Here is a 20,703-nt window from a genome sequence, read left to right as displayed (position 1 = left end):
TGCGCTCTTCCTTCTGACGATGCTGTCTGTGTTGAGCGCTCAGTGGATCTGCGCTCGACAGTGCAGCCTAGGCGGAGTAGTCGAACGCAGATTCACTGAGCGCTCAACACAGACAGCATTGTCAGAAGGAAAGTTGATAAAATAAATTACAAATTTTGTATTGTTCGATACATATGCGTACCGAACCGAAAGCACTGTATCGAATGGTTCAATATCGATACGAATATCGTTGCACCCCTAGTAAATAACTTAAGTTACAATCAAAGCAATACCTATGTTTGTTTGTAGGGGGCTTAATGTGATCCATCAGGGAGTCAGCAAAACACAGGATTTATTTCCTGATATAATTAAGCTGCAGAAAATTTCTGAGACATTCTGTTTTTGATATAATCTTGTGAGTCATTTAGTGATCTCAGCATGCTAAGGTCACAGGCTTTAACACCCAGCTGCACCAGAGTATCGTTAGCGTAGCAGTGCAGAGAAATACCTCATAATTGCATGTCAGGGGAAAATGAAACTGAGAGATAAAGTGGGAGCAAATACAAAGAAGATTTACATAAACTGTAAATGTGAAAACAAGTCAAAGTATATTTAGGCTCCACAGCTTGGATTTCCCCAAGTGTGCAAAATGAAACTCATGAGCTAACCTACTTTTAAGACTGAGGTCAAAATCACCAAAGCAGAAAAGTGTTGCACATTAGTAGAAGTAGAACACAGAGACATGCAAAGCCTAATGTATTTACTGCAAAAATCAATGGTGTGGATATTAATTGGCACCATTAACAGGGAACTGTTGATTTTAAAGGTATCATCATAATAGTGTATTCATACTTAAAATGCATGAGAGTATAGTTCGGAACTTTGATAATCATAGAAGTAAAAGTGTCCAAAAAAATAATACAAAAAATAACATAGTAGTTTTTTTTTTCAATTTGTTACCAGTAATTTGTAATGGAGTAGAATTGAATCTTGACAAAACAACAGTAAGAAAGAAGGTTTCTTTGATTTATTAATTAGGAAAAACTTGAATTCTGATAACCCTTTGTCCCACCAGGGGTTAATGTCACACAGGCAATACAATTCACATTGTCACACTTTTTCTTCTGTGACAAATTACTTCATATAACTGTGAACTGTTGTTAGTGGTGTGAATCATCCCTACCATCATGTCACAAATATGAACTAATGGTGGTGGTGTGAATCATAGGTTTGCAAGGTGTGGGGTGCCTGAGTCACACTCAATTCCAAATTATAGATGCATAAAATGAATCTTGTTCAACCCACGTTTATTTTTGCACAGCCCATTGTGATACACACCCCTCAAAGTCCATGCTTTCGAAAACAGGAAGATGTAGCCATTTTATTTATCGTATTGCACATGGGAATATGCACACCATTTGATTTGCTTTTTGGGTGTTTCTATAAAAAGTGAGTAAATATCTACTGCTGCTGAAAACAAAGGAGAAACATTTCATGGGTAATTTGTCTGTCCATGTCTGTTTTCAAAGTTTAAATTAGGCTTTGGAAGTGAAGAAGAGCTCCAGGACAATGACACTTACTAAGTTAAAGTTGTTTTTTTTTTTTTTACACGACCTTTATATATCACAAGGAGCCTGTCTCAAAAAAAACAAACAAACAAATAAATAAATAGATAAATAAAACAAAGCAGATATTGCACACACACACACACACACACACACACACACACACATATATATATATATATATATATATATATATATATATATATATATATATATATATATATATATATATATATATATATATATAAATAAAACACAAATCATTTGCTAAGGACTGAGTACATCTTTCAGTTATTGGCTCCTCGTTAGTGGAACAACGTTAATGACCCATAAAATTTGAAGCGTAATATGGCTTTTGGAAATGAGTCATCATGCCTCACTTTTTTCATATGACCTTTTTCCGACACCGAAAGCAACCTGAATTAAAAAACCTTGACCTAAAAAAACTTATGAAAAAGTGTTTTGGTGATATCGTTCATGTGATGATTATTAGAGAACGGTTAGAATCAAACATAACAGATTTTTCACAATTTGAGAAATGAAAGTGACTGTTAGTTTAATGGCCAGTGTCTGTTTGTTTTTTTTTTAACTGGAAATTAAGAGACATTTAACTTTTTACAGCAGACAGGCAAACCTCTAGTTAACCTAAGTAATGTTAAACCTCTAAGCTAAATTTGGCTGCTGCGCCGAGAAGTATGCTTGACCTTTTGTTGCTATTGGTTATGTAAAAGAAACATATTACCTTGGCTGCAGATAAAGCATATTTATAATTCAGTATGCACAAGAGCCAGAAATAATCCAGTTTTGATTTACATAGTTTGCATTGCAGTCTCCTGCAGGCATGGAAACGTGTTTCTCCAGTAGTACAAAGTAATTAGAAATAGCTGATTGGTAACCAGAGAGAGCGTTAGGCCAAAAACCAAAAGGCAGCCTTTGTGAGGGAGTTAAACAGTTTCCTGCACAATAGGAAACTACACGTATTAAGAAATCCCAGAAAGGCTTTGCATAGAGTTTTGACGTTTACATGTTAATCTTTGAATTCAGATGTTTTTCAGTCCCACACTCACAGCTCCATAAAATGAAGCACCTACAAAAATGCTAATAAAAGAATGGGATTTTATAAAGAGTTCACTGAATTTGAGTAGTTTACATTAACGGGTTGCAACAAGACATTTCTTCCCCCCTAGACATGACAAACTGTAAGTGGCATTAGTGTACCACAACCACAACAACACAGTCATGAAGAGTCAGACCATGTCAACTTACAGAACGAGGTCTTTAAGTGGTGAGCTACTTACTGCTCGCTCAATAACTGCACAGTGCCAAACCTTCTCTGACATTAACATCAGCACAGAAACTGTGCACTGGGAACTTTATGGCATGGATTTCAATATCGATAAATAGTTGTGGTCAGAAGTTTATATAAACTTTCGAATAACATGGTACCAAGGCATTTTTAATTATTTTTTTCAATTTTTCCTTTTCCACAGTGGAACTATTATACAGCATACATTTTTAATAACTTTAAAAACCAAGAATTGGCCTTTGACATCCACACATTGTCAAAAATGTATTCAGGCTCAAATATATACATATTCCCTCGTGTTTCAACCACCTAGCTGTTGATTTAAGGTGAAGTTAAAGAATTTGAAGTAACCATCCTTCAATATTTCATCCACTTTGCGCAATGTACCAGTACCACTGGCAGCAAAACAACCCCACAGCATGATGCTACCACCACTGTGACTGACTGGAAACAGTTATGCTGGTGTCCCAGAAGTTTCCAGTTCATGGCTGAGTTTGGTTGAGCTTTTGTGGTTCCTGAACAAACCAATTTCCTCTGGGTGGAGCTGTTTTATTTCCTCTTATGTACAATTGTTTGTGTCTACAGTTGTTGAAGTCTTGGAATCTACAGCTGCTGTAGATATAAACTGTAGATTTATATATAAACTTATATAAATCTACAGTTTTTTTGTAGATCTTCAGTGAGTTTCTTTGACTTTCCCATTGTAGTTGCCACAACTGCAGTGTTTGACCTTTTTTCCTTGATAATCATTAAGGTGATTAGGTTCACTTCTCATGATGTTTAACATGTTTTGTAAGATGTTTCGAGAAATCATGATCATGTTTCATTTAAAAAAGGTTTTGTCTGCATTTATGTGTAATGAATGTAAAAATTCATTCTTTTTAACACTGGTTAAAAAGCCTTGATAGAAATATGTTAGTTGACAGAACTTGAATGATTGCATTTGTTTCTTCTTCTATAACACGCTTCTGTTTTGTTCATACCAGGAGAGATGCCTCTGCCAGGTTCAGATATATGTGTACCGGCTTTGCTAGGGGTGGAGTATCCTGATCCTTTAGGATCTGGCCTTAGTGTACCGATCCTGGGATTTCAGATTGATCTTGTTTCTGGGAAAACAATACCACTGGCAGGGACCATGGAGGACCCAAATGGAAAAGGTATTGTGAAAACATGCTTTTGATATATAGTATAAAACCTAATCTTGTCTAATTGGCTTTTCATTTTCACTAGCTAGGACCGCATCCTAATTTAGATTTGATAGCATGTCTAGGAGATAATGGCAGGTGGCGTGAGTATGAACTGAGGCTGCAGTTTGGGGAAGGCTTCAGAGGAGACTGGCAGCAGCTCCCGGGCCTGGCGGATCCCCATGTACTAATGACAGAGGAATTAATTGAAAAAAGAAGGGTGAGAATGAGAACTAACAGCTTGTAGTGCAGGTGAATCGTATCTAAACCAAGAACTGACACAGGAGCGTTTGAAGTTTAGTCCTACTCAGGAAATTTCAGATAAATGATCTCCAATTAAATTCAGTTAAACATTACAGAATTGTGGAAGTTCTGCTTACTGATGCTGTTATACTTCACAGGACTGGTGGCGATCCGTTATGGATCTCAGACTGTTGACCCAGTGACAGGGCTGTTGGCCCCAGTCGTCGGGGCAAGGCTGGATGCATCTAGAAAAAATGTTGTGCCAGTTACATCTTCCTACTGGTTAATGATTAGAGAGCAAACTGACAGTGTGCAGGTAACAGATAGATGTTTTCACAAATGCCCCCCTCTTCTGATGTGATATCTGATATGATATATATATTTTTGTTTCTTCCTGCCAGGTGGAGGCACTTCAAAGAGAGGTGTGTGTGCGAAACGGTTACTGGCAGCAGCAGAGGCAGCGGGAGGAAGATATTCTAACTGATCTGGACTCGACTCTGTCCCAGTGTTTCTTTAGAGTCACAGACGTAAACTCTTATCAGGTCAGCAGGAGCGGTTTCCTTTCTGGTTCTAAATATCTTATAGAGCCTTAACTCGAAGTATAGGGGCGACCGTGGCTCAGGGGGTTGGGAAGCGCATCTGTAACCAGAAGGTCGCCGGTTCGATCCCCGGGCTCTCTGTCCTGGTCGTTGTGTCCTTGGGCAAGACACTTTAGCCTACTGCCTACATGGTGTTGGCCAGAGGGGCTGATGGTGTGAAATGGCAGCCTCGCCTCTGTCAGTCTGCCCCAGGGCAGCTGTGGCTACAACTGTAGCTGCCTCCACCAGTGTGTGAATGTGAGAGTGACTGAATAGTGACATTGTAAAGCGCTTTGGGTGCCTTGAAAAGCGCTATATAAATCCAATCCATTATTATTATAGAGCAAGAAATTCAAAGGGGTTGAGCTGTTTTAACATTTACAAATAATGCAAATGAATCGGGAGCAAACACTGGAAAATAAAGTTTTCAATTTCTTTCCTTGCACTGCAAGTGAAAATGTTGTTCCTCCTCAATGTTCCTCTACATGAAGATATGAAAGTGTGTGTCTGTTCTCTGCACCTTAGAATGGGGATATGTTCATGCATTTGGCTTTTTAGTGTCATTGTGCAAATATGTGCATCTTTTTCTCATTCACAGTGTCTGTACTCTGTTTCAGGCCCAGTGGTCTGGGAAGCAGCTGAGGGAAGCAGCCATGGAGCTGCAGGATTCAGCACAGACAGAGGCCCAGAGGAGAGCAGCTCAGCACTCCCGCTTGGCTCTGATCCTGCCTCCACTTGTTCTGCACATCCTCACGTTAGGTCAGTTATTTGGCAAGCTGGTAGGAGTGAATGAAAGCACGAAGGAAATTATAGTCATGACCTGCAGTGCACTTATATTCATAGCTTTCCAAAGGAGAGTGGTTTCTTGCCAGTGTCTCACAGCACACTAATTAATTAAAATATTATTTTTCTTTTTATTTGGTTTGGCAGGCATTTAAGCTTATGTTTCTCCATCTGTGGGAACAGGTGACGAGGAGGAATGGGATCAGCAGTGTGTTTGGCATTCAGAGCTCCTCTCTGGCCTTGATAAATTGGACATGTATATGGATCAGCTGCAGGAGGAACAGGAAAAATGGATGGCACAGGCAGGAGATTGGTCAACAAACATTCATGCTACAGTAAGAACAGTTGCTTTATGGTTTATTGCTATCACTTCAGCTGTGTAAATGAGTGACACCGTTAGGCCACTTCCTCTTTTATGCCAGCAGTAAAAAATGTATGGTATAGAGAGGTTTGGAACGTCTTGTAGTTAAACTTTAACGCCAGCTCTTTGCTGTGAAAAGCACTCTCTAACACTGTAAATAACAAGGCTGTCATTATTTTTCCTGCAGGACAGAGAGCTGGGACAGAGAGAGCTGGTGGAGCAGTGTTGTTCCAGACAGACTGAATTGGAGGCCACTCTTAATCCACTTCACTTTGTCAGACACCTTTCGCTGCTCCGTGCAGACACTGCTCAGGTGAATAAAGAACACTGAATATAAATAAACCCCTTAAAAGAAATAAAAATAGCAGAAAACAGAACAGATATTTTTATCTTTTATTTTGCTCTCTGTTTTGTTTGAACCTTTAAACAGCCAAAGTGAGGTGAAAGCAAGCTTAATCTCATCACCATCAAAGTTATGGCTTTGCTGGTAGAGTTTGCAACTCATAAACTTTCAAATCAATTCTGATAAATCTTTGATAAAACTTTGTAGGAGTGTATAGTGGGGTCATTTTAACAATCCTTCTAGGTCTTCAAGGTAAACTAGAAGGTAAAAGTAAGACAGTGAGGTGCCTTGGTTTAAGATTGGACTCTTGTTGTATAAATGCTTGGATTGCGTAACAGTTATCTTTTTCTGCTCGACTGTCTAGGCTGTACTGTGTGGGAAGTTTTGGTTCAAGGAATATGGCCTGGTGCAGTACAGTGGATACCAACCGAATGTGAAGATCATGGGTTTGCTTCAGCAGAAGGCTTTGCCTCTGCTCGAGAGACTGAACCAGCTCCTTGAAGAAAAACAGCCAGCTGGATTCTCCTCCAACACATGCAATCAGCACATCTCTGGTACATAATATATACTACAGATTGCCCTGAAGAAAGCACAGTTTCCAGTTAAATAAAGGCAATTTTTGGCTTTTCTCCATGCCATTGGATGTGCCAGCTTAAGATGTTTGTATATAAAGTCTTTGCATAAAACAGAAAAACCATCCATGCACTCACAAATATATGAGTTAAGTACTGGGCCCCAAAAAAATATAAGGACACAAAAAAGCATACTGCAGAACTCAACTTATCAACTTATTTCCTGTATCTTAGCAGTGCGTGACATTTTGAGCACACCTGCTTTTCATCATCTTAAATCAGGGATCTTAAATCACCTGTGACTGGTCACATGACCACAACCCAAGACAATCAATCATGACAATCTCCAGAGCTCATGTTTATTTTAACTCCCACATTTTAAAAATGTTCTACAAAACAACAGAGGCCTTTGAGACAGCCTTATTTCTCTGTAGTACGTTGAACTTAACAAGCAATGAAATCAACATTTTATGTTAATAACAATAATAACAAATAATATTTCTGCATTTCAAACACTCAAGGACATTTCCAAGACATAAAAATTGACACCTTTAATAATAACACAGCAAAAGTTAAAAATAAAACAATCGTACCGTGGGACTAGACCAAACTAGATGATATAAAGTACAGTTAGGCCGATGGGGTTCTTTTTTCGACAGTGTAATAGTTTTTGTAATTTTGCCTTGCCAATTTTGAATTGAATAATTATTTTATTACTTTATTATTACTTTTGATTGGAAAACTAAATATTAAATATATTTATATAAAAGTTTTAAATATCAGTTTTTAATACTTGAATACTTGATGAAAGTCTTCTGCTCTGTATTTGCATCTCTTAACGGTAGAATTTGATACTGATACATCTACCTCCTGCTACATATCGCTGTTTGACCTGTTTTTTTAATAACCATGGAAATAATTCTCTCATCATTCACTTTAGTTGTCTTTTGTTGGGGTTCTGGCCTTTTGGTGTTGCTGAGCTGACCAGTGTGTTCTTTTTTTCTAAATAATGTACCAGATTATTGATTTGGGCACTCTTAAAGTTTTTACTGCCTCTGTGAGAATTTCTTTTGTTTTTTTTAGTTTCTTCTCTAATGCTGGTCCCCTTGCATCATCTGTTTGGAACCGAGAGTTAGGGAATAGCAGGCCTCACATGACCTGGAGTGGGGTGGGGGCAAGCCATGTACAAAAATTGCTTTCATTCTTAAATAACTAAAACTATACTTTTGTTAATCCTGATCCTTTAGTTTAAAAATCCTCTGTGATGGCGTACAGTGGGAAAATTATGAAAGCTGTGTCATAATTCAAAAATGTACAGACTTCTAAAGTTAGATTTTTAATGTTTTAGGTTTGTCAACAAAGCAGGCATATGGTTTGGAGAGTGCATCTAGAGTCTGGACAGCCTCCGTGCCTGTCGTGAAAGGTATGTGCCATATGAGTGTATATGTAGAAATAATGCATATAAGCATACAAATATGTTCAATATGCCAAAAAGCACATTAAAGCATTTAAAGCAGTGAAACAAATGTACCTGCTGGCTAAGTCTCGGAGTAATCTTTGCCCCAAAAGAGAAAACACTAAGATAATAAAATGTGTATTGAGCAAACAACATATTGTGTAGGTCACTTGTCATGGTTTCCCCTTCGATTTTGTATTTATTTTATTTAATTTTTTATTTTAAGCCTATGTATATGGTATGGATGTCATGAGATGCTGTGCAGCAGGTAGGAGTTGGACCAAAACGCAAGACTCGAAACTAAATACATGAAAACAAAACCTAAAACTGGAAACTGAGAACAAGGAACTAGGAACAAAAACAAGAACCAGGACAAGGAGCTAGGGAGAAAGCTTGAAAACACAAGGAACAATGGAGAACACACAGCAATGTGGGAGGGTGTGACAACAGAGAAAGACAAAAGACTGAGGGTAACAAGGGAATGAGAAACATTCCCTTGTTACCCTAACCCTAACTGAATACACTGAACAAGGAACTATCAAAACAAAACAGGAAACATGAGACACACACAATAAGACACAGAACAGAACAGAGGGCGCGAGAGACAAACATGGGTCATTCTATTTAAACATATTATGTCCAGGGTTAGGAACGATACACAACCCCCCCGATGCTTTCATAGCAATACCATACAATGCATGAGGAAAAACAACTAATTAAAACCTAAGGAGTTTTAAAGAAGAGAACAAATAGTCTTAATTCCTGTGACTGTATTTGATTGCTGTGTCCAAATATTAACTTGGGGTATTTCTATGAAGCAAGTTTAGTTTACCAGATCCTTATCAGGCGTCCCTTACCCGAACATCAGCAATGTGTTCACACAAAGGTGAAGTCAACTGAGGGTTTATCAGTAATTTTTGTGGCCTTTTCATCTTCGCTAATAATATTCTTGCTTTTTTAGTCAGGATTTCATTTTTGCTTTCTTTCACACCCTGAGATAATGTGCAAGCAACTTGCATATTAAACCTCTGCAGCGTAAATACATGGTTTAACACGTTTCTTTGTGCGTTCTCAAAGGAATCTCAACCCAGTCTTTCAGGGAGACTGGGAACATTGCTCAATCTCAGGACACCGGGCTACAAGCCAGCTCGGCAGTGACACACAACTCGCAGAGACAAACTGGATCTTCTGGCATTCACTCCCAGGGTGAGACAGAGCACACATACTGATCTCATACTACACAGATCAGAGAATGCTAACAACTTCCTTTTAAAATTTTCAGTCAGAAGGTGAATTAAAAATAGTCACAAAATAATAACAATTATGTTTTAATTTACTCATACAGAGAGCCAGCATATGAAAGAATCCACTCAGTCGACACACATCACTGTTCCCAAAGTTCCAGGTATTTATGATATGATGCCATAATAGGACAGTTTAAATGTTCAAGGGATAAGACATACCAACTGTCATCCATTCTTTGTTTCTTAGAGGAGGAGTGGACAAGGCTGCTGGAGCTCTCTCCTCTGTTCCAGCTGTTGAAGGGTGTGGAGCTGCAGCTAAAGGGTTGGGCCTCCAAGGCAGGGCTTCTTGCAGGAGAGCTAGCGAGTAAGTTAGAAAGATTTGAGTTTTTTGTTTCGATTACAGTCACCAACTGTATACAGCAGCTCACATTAGGACACTTTTAGATAGCATAATCATTAACTGTAATTTATAGACATTCAAGCATTGAAGAGATGAAAGCTAATCTTTAACTGACCTGATTTTAATCAGAAAGGTAAACTCTATAAATGAAGTTTTTATGCATGTGTGCGTGGCTCAGGTGGTAGCTAGATATTTTTAGATGAATCAACCATCATGTTTGAAGAATAAGATGTGCAGATCATTTGGATCATTGCTGTGCATCTAGCTAGTGTGTCACATATTTTATCTAAAATGTTACAGATAATGTGACTCGGGTAGGTTGATATTAAACAGTTGATAGGATTTCATCAATGCCCACATGTGTTTTAGTTGCTGTTTAATGGAGCCCAGGTGGGAGAGATTTTCTCCATATGTTAGTGTGTTTGGCTTCTAGGACAACACCATTTAATTAAGAAACTGCCATCAGACCTCTTTTGCAGAAACATTGTGACATCAAAATTGATATTGTTATAACTATAAAGAAACTCTAAACAATTTTATTATTCTATAACCTTTTATTTAAGATCATAAAACAAAGCTTGTTGTATTTACATCAAGGTTAGCTAGCTGTTAGCTAACAACAGCTGTGTTTCTGTGGAAAAGCTTGGGTTGTTCTATCAAGTTGATAATCACCTTCATGTAACTGACAGATAACAGAAGTATATCATGGATATCAAACTCGGTTCATAGTGCAGCGCCTAGCTGAGCTTCTTTACTATGGTGCCAGTCAACAGATGGCATTGCATGATAACATCCTAAAGAGGATCTGAGACTTAGAACTGCGAAGTACAGGAGTGCATTACAGGAGGACAGGCAAAGACAAAAGAAGATCACAGACTGTAGTACAATAAGTACATTTAGTGAATAATAACATACATTAGGTAAAATGGATCACAGGACTATACTAGAAGAAGGAAGTGTATTTGCTAATACCAGAAGGGACATGCGCATGGCGATGCTTGACACACACATACCTACATAAAGTCAAGTGCAACCCAAAGTAACCATTGAGGTACAAATGGAGGTTACCACATAAGCACAGCTATGTGCGTTAGTACCAGCTTACAATACTTATTTCTGAAAAGGCAGTATCTCTATCCTAACCACTGTGACAAGCTGCTGATGTGTGTGTTATTGGTTAGGAGGAGGGGTGGTCGGTATGCGCATTTGTAAAAGACACTATAGTACTTATTTCTGAAAACAAATGATCATAAATACTACGTCAAGATCTGTTTGTGTATGTGGGCTTGGAAGAAATATAGCGTGAGAAAAGGCAATGGGTGCGAACTCAAAGAGGCAGGTGTGAAAACATCTGCATACAAGAATAGGTAGCTGCAGCCCCCTCTGTACTGACAACAGGAAATGGCACTGCCACCAAGATCAGACAAGTGGATTTTAAAGAAAGGAGGACAGGAAATGCAAAAAGAGAGATGATGACGACATTACATCACCTATCGGGTTCTGTAAGGACAACTATATGTTTCCAGCATTATGTTATAATAAATATGTGTTTAAGTTTCTAAGTTCATTACTTAAACAGTGTTTTGTGATTGATAATATTGTACTTTCTGCTCGCCTACATTTTTAAGTTTTTGTTACTGGCTGTGTTGCAATTTAGATTATTAATTTTGAATATAAATCAGATAATAAGTCTGTTAGAATCCTCTGGATTTAAACATGCATTTGATTATAATATAATATAATATAATATAATATAATATAATATAATATAATATAATATAATATAATTGGAAATAGGTAGTTCTACACAATGATCATTTTTATATTGTTTTGATGTTCGTTGTATATTCAAGGAATAAATAATATTTAAAACAGTAATTAGTTATATCGGTGGACAGTTATATGAAAAAAGTAAAATTCATTCTTACACTCTGTTTTTGCTGTCATGTGTTTAAAAACTAGCTGCCATGGTTTAGGTTTTAAATGTTGTATCTGAAGAAACCACAACGTTTCAGTAGAAATGTTTGGCTATGATGCACAGCACTGTGTTTGATGAAAACCAAACACAGGTGGTGGGAGTATGATTCGTGCTCATATTGTGCTCAGAAGACTTGGGTTTCTTGCAGTCGCTAAGTCGACCATGAACTCTGTATACTGTGTACTGTTGTTTTCGTTACTCATAAAAGATAAAGTATTACACATGAGCATTGCCAGACCCTACAATATGAACTTCTGCAGGCCACGAATGAATTTCTCTGACCAAATGATTAGAAACAAACTTCATGAGGATGCCCTGAGGGTCCTGTTGTCCCAGTGTTCACAGTCCTGCACCGTGGACCTTGACTGGCATTTGCAATACAATAGCTGAATTGGCAGGGCACCAAGAAAGACCCGGAGCATGAAGACAGACATGAGAGGCCGTGGAGAACGTTATGCTGCTTGTACCCCCACTTGCACCCTAATCTAAATCCAATACAACACCTCTGGGAGATTATGTTTCAGTTCGTGTGATGCTATCATGTTGCACCTTAGACTGCCCAGAGGCTTTGTAATGCCGTAGGCCAGATCTGGTAGGAAATAACCCAGGACACCTTATAAGGAGCATGCCCTCATGTTGTCAGCCATGCATACAAACACATGGGGGCCATCCAAACTTATGAGTAGCTTCAATGAAATTTCGACAAAATGGACTCACTTACTGCATCATTTTTCACTCTGACTTTTGTTGTATCAGAATCAGAATCTTTAGTGTTGTTACATCAAGAAAACACGGAACCATGAAACTGAGGTGCAATTCTCTCTTTGAGAAAAAAGAATAAAATTATTGACACTTTCGTCTTTCACAAAAACTGATTTTTCCATTCTGGAGCAAATTCAAGAGAGAAGGGCTGCAATTCTTATGCTGCATTGAGCTGCTACACTTCCACCCACACAATGGCAGCAGACAGCACATAACCACAGCAAGTGGAAGGGTGTTATAAGGAAGACACAGAGGACTGGAAGAGTGGGCTTTGACTTTAAGGCATAGAAAGTATTTTGAATCCTGATGGCAGCTTGATGGAGACAGCCACATGATGACAGACTCGGTTTCAAAATAACCGATGTAACATTTTTTTTGAATTATCCTTCTCCATGACCTCTTGTTTGTGTTTCGAGAGAGTAGCGTGGGGGGCAGAGTAGGCTCCTCATGTAGAGAGAATTACCGGCCTTCCACGTGTGCTTCCCCACTTTAAAGAAAAATGTAAAATCTTTCACAATTCAAACTTTGACTCTGTTCACATCTGTCAGCATCAATCAGGACCAGCAAGCACCATCATGCTCCGAGGAAGGCAATCTCTTACATTAAGGCTGGAGAGAAACCCCAGGTGCGCCTACATTTAACAACCAGCCTCCTCAACACCGTCTCTAATTTGCAGCTTCAGGCTGACCTGGGTAAACAGCTGAAGTTCCCACAGCACATTGAAAAAATATCCCTCCGACCAGACATGATCATTATTTCTGAGGCCTCAAAACATCTGATCATGCTGGAACTGGGAAGAGGGGATCGAGGAGGCCAACGAGAGGAAACACGCAAAATACCAGGAACTAGTGTAGGAGTACAGGGGAAGGAGCTGGAAGACTTTCTATGAGCCCATAGAAGTGGGTTGTAGGGGTTTTGCAGGGCGATCACTCTGCAAAGTCCTGTGCTGGCTGGATGTGTCTGGGGCAGCCAAGAAGAGGACCATCCAGGCTGTGAGCAAAGCAGCAGAGAAAGCCACAAGGTGGCTGTGGTTTCAGAGGGCTGATCTGTGGGTTGCTAATGGTGCAAGTCGGGGCCTGATCACCGCCGACCTGGTCGCCTGGGTGAGGGTGTATCAAGTTGCGAGACCCGAAACACCTGATGACCCCAGGATACATGAGTGAAAATGCGTGACAGTGCATCCAGGAGGTGTTTCTTGCATAGTGACTGTGTTGACATCTGTCGACTTTAATTCTCTTGATAAATATAAATAGGTGTCTACTGCTGTGAGCTGGTAAGCTTGTTAGAGTAGCCCAGAAATACGGCCAGTTTAGCAGTTAAACTAACCGAGAGAATAAATTTGGACTGGGTATCATTAGGATGTCACTGGGGAACAGATGGAGTGTTTTGCTCTGCTGGCACAGCTTTTGGCCTCTTCTTCTGGCAGTAATAGTCCAAAGAAGACAGACCCACACCCCCACCCTACCCCACACCCCCCTACTCTTAGATGCAGTTATGTACCTTTATTTGATTGGCAGAAAGTGTAACAACAGAGACAGGTTTAGTCAAGAGCACCTCAGACCATGCGCTCAGCTGTTGCACAATCACAGATTCACAATTAAATCATGCTCCATCACAGATGGAAATTTTTTTATTTAAGTCTTTTAAAACTCTATGCCTTGTTGGATCCCCTTTTGCTTCCATAACTCTTTATGAGATAGATTCAGAAAGATGCTGGAAACATTTCTCAGAGATTTTAGTCCATTCATATTCACATGACAACAGCACATATTTGCTGCAGATGTTTGAGCATATCCTTAATATCCTTGCTGCATATCCTTAATCCAACCCAGTTCCAAAGAATTTGAATCCAAATGCAGATAAAAAAACAGCCTTAATTGAACTAAAAAACATGCTTTTAATAATATGGTTGTAGAAAAGTCCATAAACAAAAGTGAAAGTAAATTGTAGGCACACGACACAAACGACTATCAACTACTTAAAATAGGAACCAACTAAACAGGAAAACACCTAATACAGAGACTTTACCAGAATATAAAGCGAGGAACAGTAAGAAAGTAATGGAGCTCAGAGAGCAAAAAAATCATCAACCAACAAACAAAACTATTAAACTAGTCCTTTTTTTTTCTTTATTTCTATACTTTTGTTTATTTATATTCTTTTGAAAAGCATCCTTCTTGAAAGGTGCTATACAAATGTAAGTTATTATTCTTATTCTTATTCTTATTATCCATCCATTCATTCTCCTCCACTTATCCCTAATAGTGTGTTTGGAGTGCTGGAGCCTATCCCAACTACCATAGGGTTACAGGCAGGGTATCTGAACAGGTTGCCAGTCAACACAACGACGCAGACAGACATTCACACTCACATTCACGCATATCACAATATCACAATTTAGATCCACCAATGCAATCCACCTAACTGGGGTTTAGCTGGAGTTTGCATGTTCTCCCCATTCTCTCTGGGTACTCTGGCTTCCTCCCCAGCCCAAAGACATGCAGTTAGTGGGATTAGATACTATTATTATTATTGTTACAAAACTTAAAAAATAAAAATGACGGACAAACTGAAAACTCTTCATAGTAATCGTGAGAAAACTCGAAATGAGTCCACAAAACCACTGACCATTACACTCTAACCACAATACAGGAAGCTAGTTGAGAGCTCGCTTTTACGGTGGTACATTTTTCTGGCTGATAACTTATTAGAACAAATGCTAGTTATTTTATTTAAAAAAAAAATACAAAAGATGGATGTTCTTCCAACTGCCAAGTGTATTTTCATATCCTTCCGCACTCCCTTTTCATTAGCACTGCTACTGACCAACCTAAAGAATTCCCAAGGAAAATGCTTTGGTTAATGATAGCTTCCCTTTAAGTCTTAATAGCTCTTAATTTCTGAGTATACTCAGAAATTAAGAGCTAAATCTATCTTTAAAAGTATAAAAATCTATCTTTAAAAGTATACTTTTAAAGATAGAAGTATACTTTTTCTGCTAAGACAATGTTAATTTTAATAACTGTACACTGAGCAGTAAGAGCGATCATGCATCGGCCTCAACTACACACATGCAAACTGTATTTTGCATTGCTGTTGAGAAAATACTGATACGCTCCACACACCGTTAACTGAATACATCATAGCAATACTATAAGATAAGGAAGCATTTACTGATTTTTCCGTTTAGGAACTTCCCTTCCATCCATTTCCTTTTTTTTTGCTTGCTTGGGACTTTCCACAGCATTGTCCCACATTTTCACACTTGTACCAGTAGTTGATAAAGTAATTCTTATGTTATTAGAATAGCAAAATCCATCTGTAAACCAAGCACGAATGTTTATTCATTGAACAAACACTGATGTCATATACATTCTGGTTGATTTTTTTTCCATTGCTGAAACAACACACATTTTCGCACGACACAAAATGATACACGAAACTGCAGATGTGGTTTTTGGGGTTTAGCAGAAGATTCCAATAACTGACAAGTAACACCTATTGATGTCTTGTGCTAAAAATACAGTCTGCAGCACAATGTATGTACAGTGTTGAGCTTGAACCAAACCAAAAAAAAAAGGTATTCTAAATGAGATAAGACAGTTTAAACACATTCAATTATGTTTTAGGCATCAGTTCAGTCCTTGGAAGAAAATGTTTATTTTCTCTCTCAGTCTTCGTGTCTTTTCCCTCCCAGTCTGGTTTCTTGCAGAATGAGTATAGGGAAAGTACCAGCTTGTTCCTTCTTGTCTTCAAACTATAGTTACTAAAATTCTTGTGTTGTATCCAAAGAGAAGGAAAAATTCCTATTGGACCTGTCAGTTCTGACACCCACAGATTTTCAGGACTTCCAACATGGACTTTTACAAACATTACATAGACTAAACCTGGTTGCTGTCAAAGCTTCACTTATTATTTTTATACTACTAACAAAAAGACAAAACCATCACAGTCTACATTAAATTGTGGTGGGCCAAAGCTGTACCATCCATTGTCTGGCAATGGGCTTTTCTTCCCCTCTTTGATTGCCTTGTGAGCATCATACATCTCAGAAGTCTCAACCTTGCTGTTACCTCCTCTTGTCCTGTGTTTCAGCAGAGGAAAAACAAAACAAAACAAACAAACAAAGTAAAAAACCCGGAATTGGGTTCACAAGTCTGAATTCATTTAGGATTTTCTCTAATCAAGAAAGTATGGATCAAGGTTCAAATATATAGATAAACTCACTTAAAACTTTTAATAAGTGATGCTGAAGATTCTACAGTGTGTTTAACTTGACAAGCGTCACATTAGTGATCATGACTGACTTTAACTGTCAGTTATGAACAGTTATGAACAGTATTTAGACAAAAAAAATATAACATGTACAAATATACAGTCTTATATTTTAGGGGTTATAATTTCATCTATTCATTTGAACTTACTTTGAGTTGTTCCTTCATCAAAGATTGACTACAAATGATGTGTTTTAAGCACCATACATATTAAACTCAATTCAAAATTATTCTGTTTTCTATTCAAGTATAATGTGATGACTTCAATAAATAAAAATTTGTTTGAATTAAAGTCTGATTGAAAGATCTCGATGGCTCAAAATTTCATTAGCATGTTTTACTGGCAAGTTGCATAAAATCCATGTACATCAGGCAAGATTATTTTGTTATTTTGACAATGTTCATTCAATGTAAAAAAAAAAATAAAAAAAAATAAAAAAAAAAAACCCCAGAAGAAAGACCTCCTGAATCAGAGTTACATTTGAACAGTTTGATTAAATTATCTTCATACATAAAAGTATTTGAGATGTGTTCTTTGATGTGCATGCAGTCTGCATTCACAATATGACATATACGGGAAATTTTGCACGTGTGGTTTTGTTGAGGTTAAGCGGAAGATTCCAAGACCTGACAAACAAACAAACGTGCAGATGATCTGCTAACCACTGAATGTGCTTATCGAACTAAATTAAACCTAACCAATAAAAAAAAAAAGGTTTTCTAATTGACATCAAGAAGTCACACATACAAAACAATATTTTGAGATAGCTTTCAATTTGGGGTTTGGGGTAATGAATTTCTTTTCCTTTCCCTTACCATGTGTCACTTGCAGAATGAATCTGGGGGTAAACACAACCTTGGTTGTTCTTGTTTTCTAACTATATCCACTAAAATGCAATGTACTGTTTTTTGTGTGTTGCCTAGACAGAGGCAAAGGTTTTGTCGATGTCCTCGATGCTCAGTGGCAATGTGAAGGTGAGCTGATTCCTTTGGAGCTGTCAGTCCTGAAGCCCAGAGAGTTTCTTGTCTATCAGCATGGACTGTTCCTGATGCACACTCTGCATAAGCTAAAACTGGTTAGTGTCAAAGCTTCACTCTCACTCTGTTGCGTACTGTGAAACAACTAAAAGCTGTAGTCTTTGGCCCTTTGTTATGTGAAATCATGTCTATACCATTTGATATGTCAGGAAAATCACACCGGGATTTCCTTAAAAATCCCACAAATGTTTTCTTGTGGATGAAAGGATTAAAAAAATATTGGTTTAAGGTCAGGGTCACTGGGACCTTATAAAATGTGTGTTTTTGAATATAACTCAACTCAATTCACCAACTGGGTATTAAAAAGAGCATGGTTTGAAGGTGTGCTGGGAAAATGCACCATCTTATCCTCATAATTTTTATCCTATCTATAATACAGGAGAAAAAGCTCAAGGCAGCAGACAGAAGCTGTATCCTACGTGGGCTAGACATTGTGATTTTCCAAATCAGTGACTGTTGTCCAGAAATCTCAACCTTGCTGTTTTGTTTTTTGTTTTTTTTTCATATCTTTTCCTTTCGCCTAAATATAGCTATTTATCTATTACATGTTCAGTTATTAATTATATACTGGATATATTTGAATCCATGCATACATTTGTCTGAATTTCTTTTTTAATATTAGCATGGCTTGAACTTAAGCTGGAATGTTATAGGAAAATAAAATTGTTCTTTTTTAACAGACTCCAGTCATTTCAATCGAGATAGCATCTAGTCTCCCAAACAACACCTATTTCAACAATGTCTTCAGAAATTCCTTCTTTTATCAGGTAAACTTATAATATATATATATATATATATATATATATATATATATATATATATATATATATTAAATGTTCCAATTAAATCTAGTTTAGAGTGTAAATCTCTGATGTATGTTGACAGGAAGCCGCAGAAACTCTCTTTGTCCGTCGCCAGAGGTTGCTCTCAGTTGGAGGCTTCTCTCTCCTGCTACTCCATTGTCTGTCCCATATCAAAATTAAAGACATGAGCTCTGACTCCAGTTCTGCCTTCCAGAGACTTTTTTTCAAGGTGCAAACACACTAAGTGTGCATGAATTAAATTATTTTTTTTCTTTTTGATATAAAATAGGCCTTTAATGAGCTTTGATTTTGCTTTAAAGCCAAACTTTACATTTCAGGTTACCTATTGTTTGATTCTAGGTTGGATGACTTTTGCTCTATGGCAGTGTTTGTTGTAATTAATTAAACTAATTTAATTTACTTCATGCCATGTCATAGGTACTCCAGGAATGTCTGGGTGAGCTCTTTCAGGCTAGACTGGGTGCCTCTTCATCTGAACAGGATGCCAGTTTGTGTGTTTGGTATCAGAACCAAGATGCTTCAACAAGGAACATGAATGAGACTTGGTGTGGTTCTCATGCTGCCTCACTGCTTCAGAGACTTCACAAACCAAGCAGAGGATTGCTCTCTGAAGATGTAAGTATCTAATCTATTTGTCTGAGAGAGTGAGTGAATGAGTGAGTGACTTTGACAGTTTTTTTTGTGTCTGATTTTGATTTATACAAACAGGAAATTGAGAAACTTCAGAGGAAGCACAGAGAAACATCTTTATTCTCTCATCTTGAAGAACTTCTGAGAGAGAAGAGTTCTGAAGCCACAGAAAAAGCTGAAGACCAGCCTGGTTGAACATAGTGCATGCGTTTCACATTTTCATGATAATGTTAAATATATAGGAAAATCTCAAATCTATTTAAGAAATAAATACAATAAAGGCTAAATTTACTATGTGTCTGACAAACTGTGCATTTATTATAATGCAGTCTGAAGGAGTTGTACAAACAGAAAAACAAATCTCTGAAATAAGATTATAAACGGTAAATGCAATGAGACCAACAATAACAGTATCGACAATAAAACTTTAAAAAGTTCATATTGTGTTTTATTATGCCAAATTTATGGGGGGCTAAATATTTATTTTTTTCCTTCTCAGTTTTCTTTAAGAGATTACTTGAAAAAAAATCTAAGCAAATTAAGCAATAAAAAAAAAAAAAAAATCAAGTTTATGCACATGAAAATCAAAACTTAATTGAGGCTTCTCATTTGACAACAACTTTTGGCTTGCACCATGAAAGCAAAGAATTGTTTTGCTTTTTACTGGTAACGTAAACGCCACACATAAAGACGTCAGTCCATATCTAGTGGTGAACGTTGAAGAGCGAAAGCAGAGGGCATAAAATGGCTGGAATTGCAGTGCGCCTTCTGGGAAATACCAGAAGCTTCACTTTTGTTCAGTAAATTTGATGGAGACATAAATGATGATAATAATTATTCCACAGATGAGTCCGGCGATGTTCAGCGTCTTGGCTGTTTTTGATGCATCTTCAGCTCTGTCGATGTCTCCGCGTCCATTTGCCGACTCTACCTTTGAAAGACAGCAATCAAAACGATTCAATTTAATTTCAGTTTTCTAGAAGAGAGTTTACTTGAAGTAAAAAAATTAAAGTAAAATTTCTGCTGCGGAGCAATTCAGTTTTACTTTTGGGACACAACTAAAGTAACAGTTGTTTAATCCCAGCAAACCAGACTTTTCTTTTTTAATCGATGCCCCAGTAATATTATTTTAAAATAAAATGTAAATTATTTTCCCGTCCACTTTCAATATATTTTTATCAGA

At 37.7% G+C, this 20,703-nt stretch overlaps 1 protein-coding gene across 1 annotated transcript in view; it reads left to right on the top strand.

Moving 5' to 3' along the window:
* Positions 1-20,006, top strand: part of LOC147314551 (uncharacterized) — a 31,907-nt gene extending 11,901 nt beyond the window's left edge. The window contains exons 17-32 of the mRNA XM_086261563.1: positions 3,837-4,007; positions 4,436-4,593; positions 4,679-4,819; positions 5,473-5,614; positions 5,822-5,973; positions 6,187-6,312; positions 6,707-6,896; positions 8,263-8,337; positions 9,448-9,576; positions 9,716-9,775; positions 9,862-9,978; positions 17,953-18,104; positions 18,747-18,833; positions 18,952-19,098; positions 19,308-19,505; positions 19,599-20,006. Coding sequence (XP_086117689.1) covers positions 3,837-4,007; positions 4,436-4,593; positions 4,679-4,819; positions 5,473-5,614; positions 5,822-5,973; positions 6,187-6,312; positions 6,707-6,896; positions 8,263-8,337; positions 9,448-9,576; positions 9,716-9,775; positions 9,862-9,978; positions 17,953-18,104; positions 18,747-18,833; positions 18,952-19,098; positions 19,308-19,505; positions 19,599-19,715 — 2,162 coding nt within the window. The 3' untranslated portion in view covers positions 19,716-20,006. The remainder of the gene's footprint in view (positions 1-3,836; positions 4,008-4,435; positions 4,594-4,678; positions 4,820-5,472; positions 5,615-5,821; positions 5,974-6,186; positions 6,313-6,706; positions 6,897-8,262; positions 8,338-9,447; positions 9,577-9,715; positions 9,776-9,861; positions 9,979-17,952; positions 18,105-18,746; positions 18,834-18,951; positions 19,099-19,307; positions 19,506-19,598) is intronic.
* The last annotated feature ends 697 nt before the right edge of the window (positions 20,007-20,703 follow it).

This window comes from Aulonocara sp. 'chitande type north' Nkhata Bay, linkage group LG14 (assembly GCF_057382095.1).
Source record: "Aulonocara sp. 'chitande type north' Nkhata Bay isolate Kocher_YH1m ecotype deep benthic linkage group LG14, A_spYH_male_GT1.1, whole genome shotgun sequence".
Lineage (NCBI taxonomy): Eukaryota > Metazoa > Chordata > Actinopteri > Cichliformes > Cichlidae > Aulonocara > Aulonocara sp. 'chitande type north' Nkhata Bay.
Note: the sequence above shows the minus strand (reverse complement) of the source record. Positions and strands in the feature narration are given on the sequence as shown.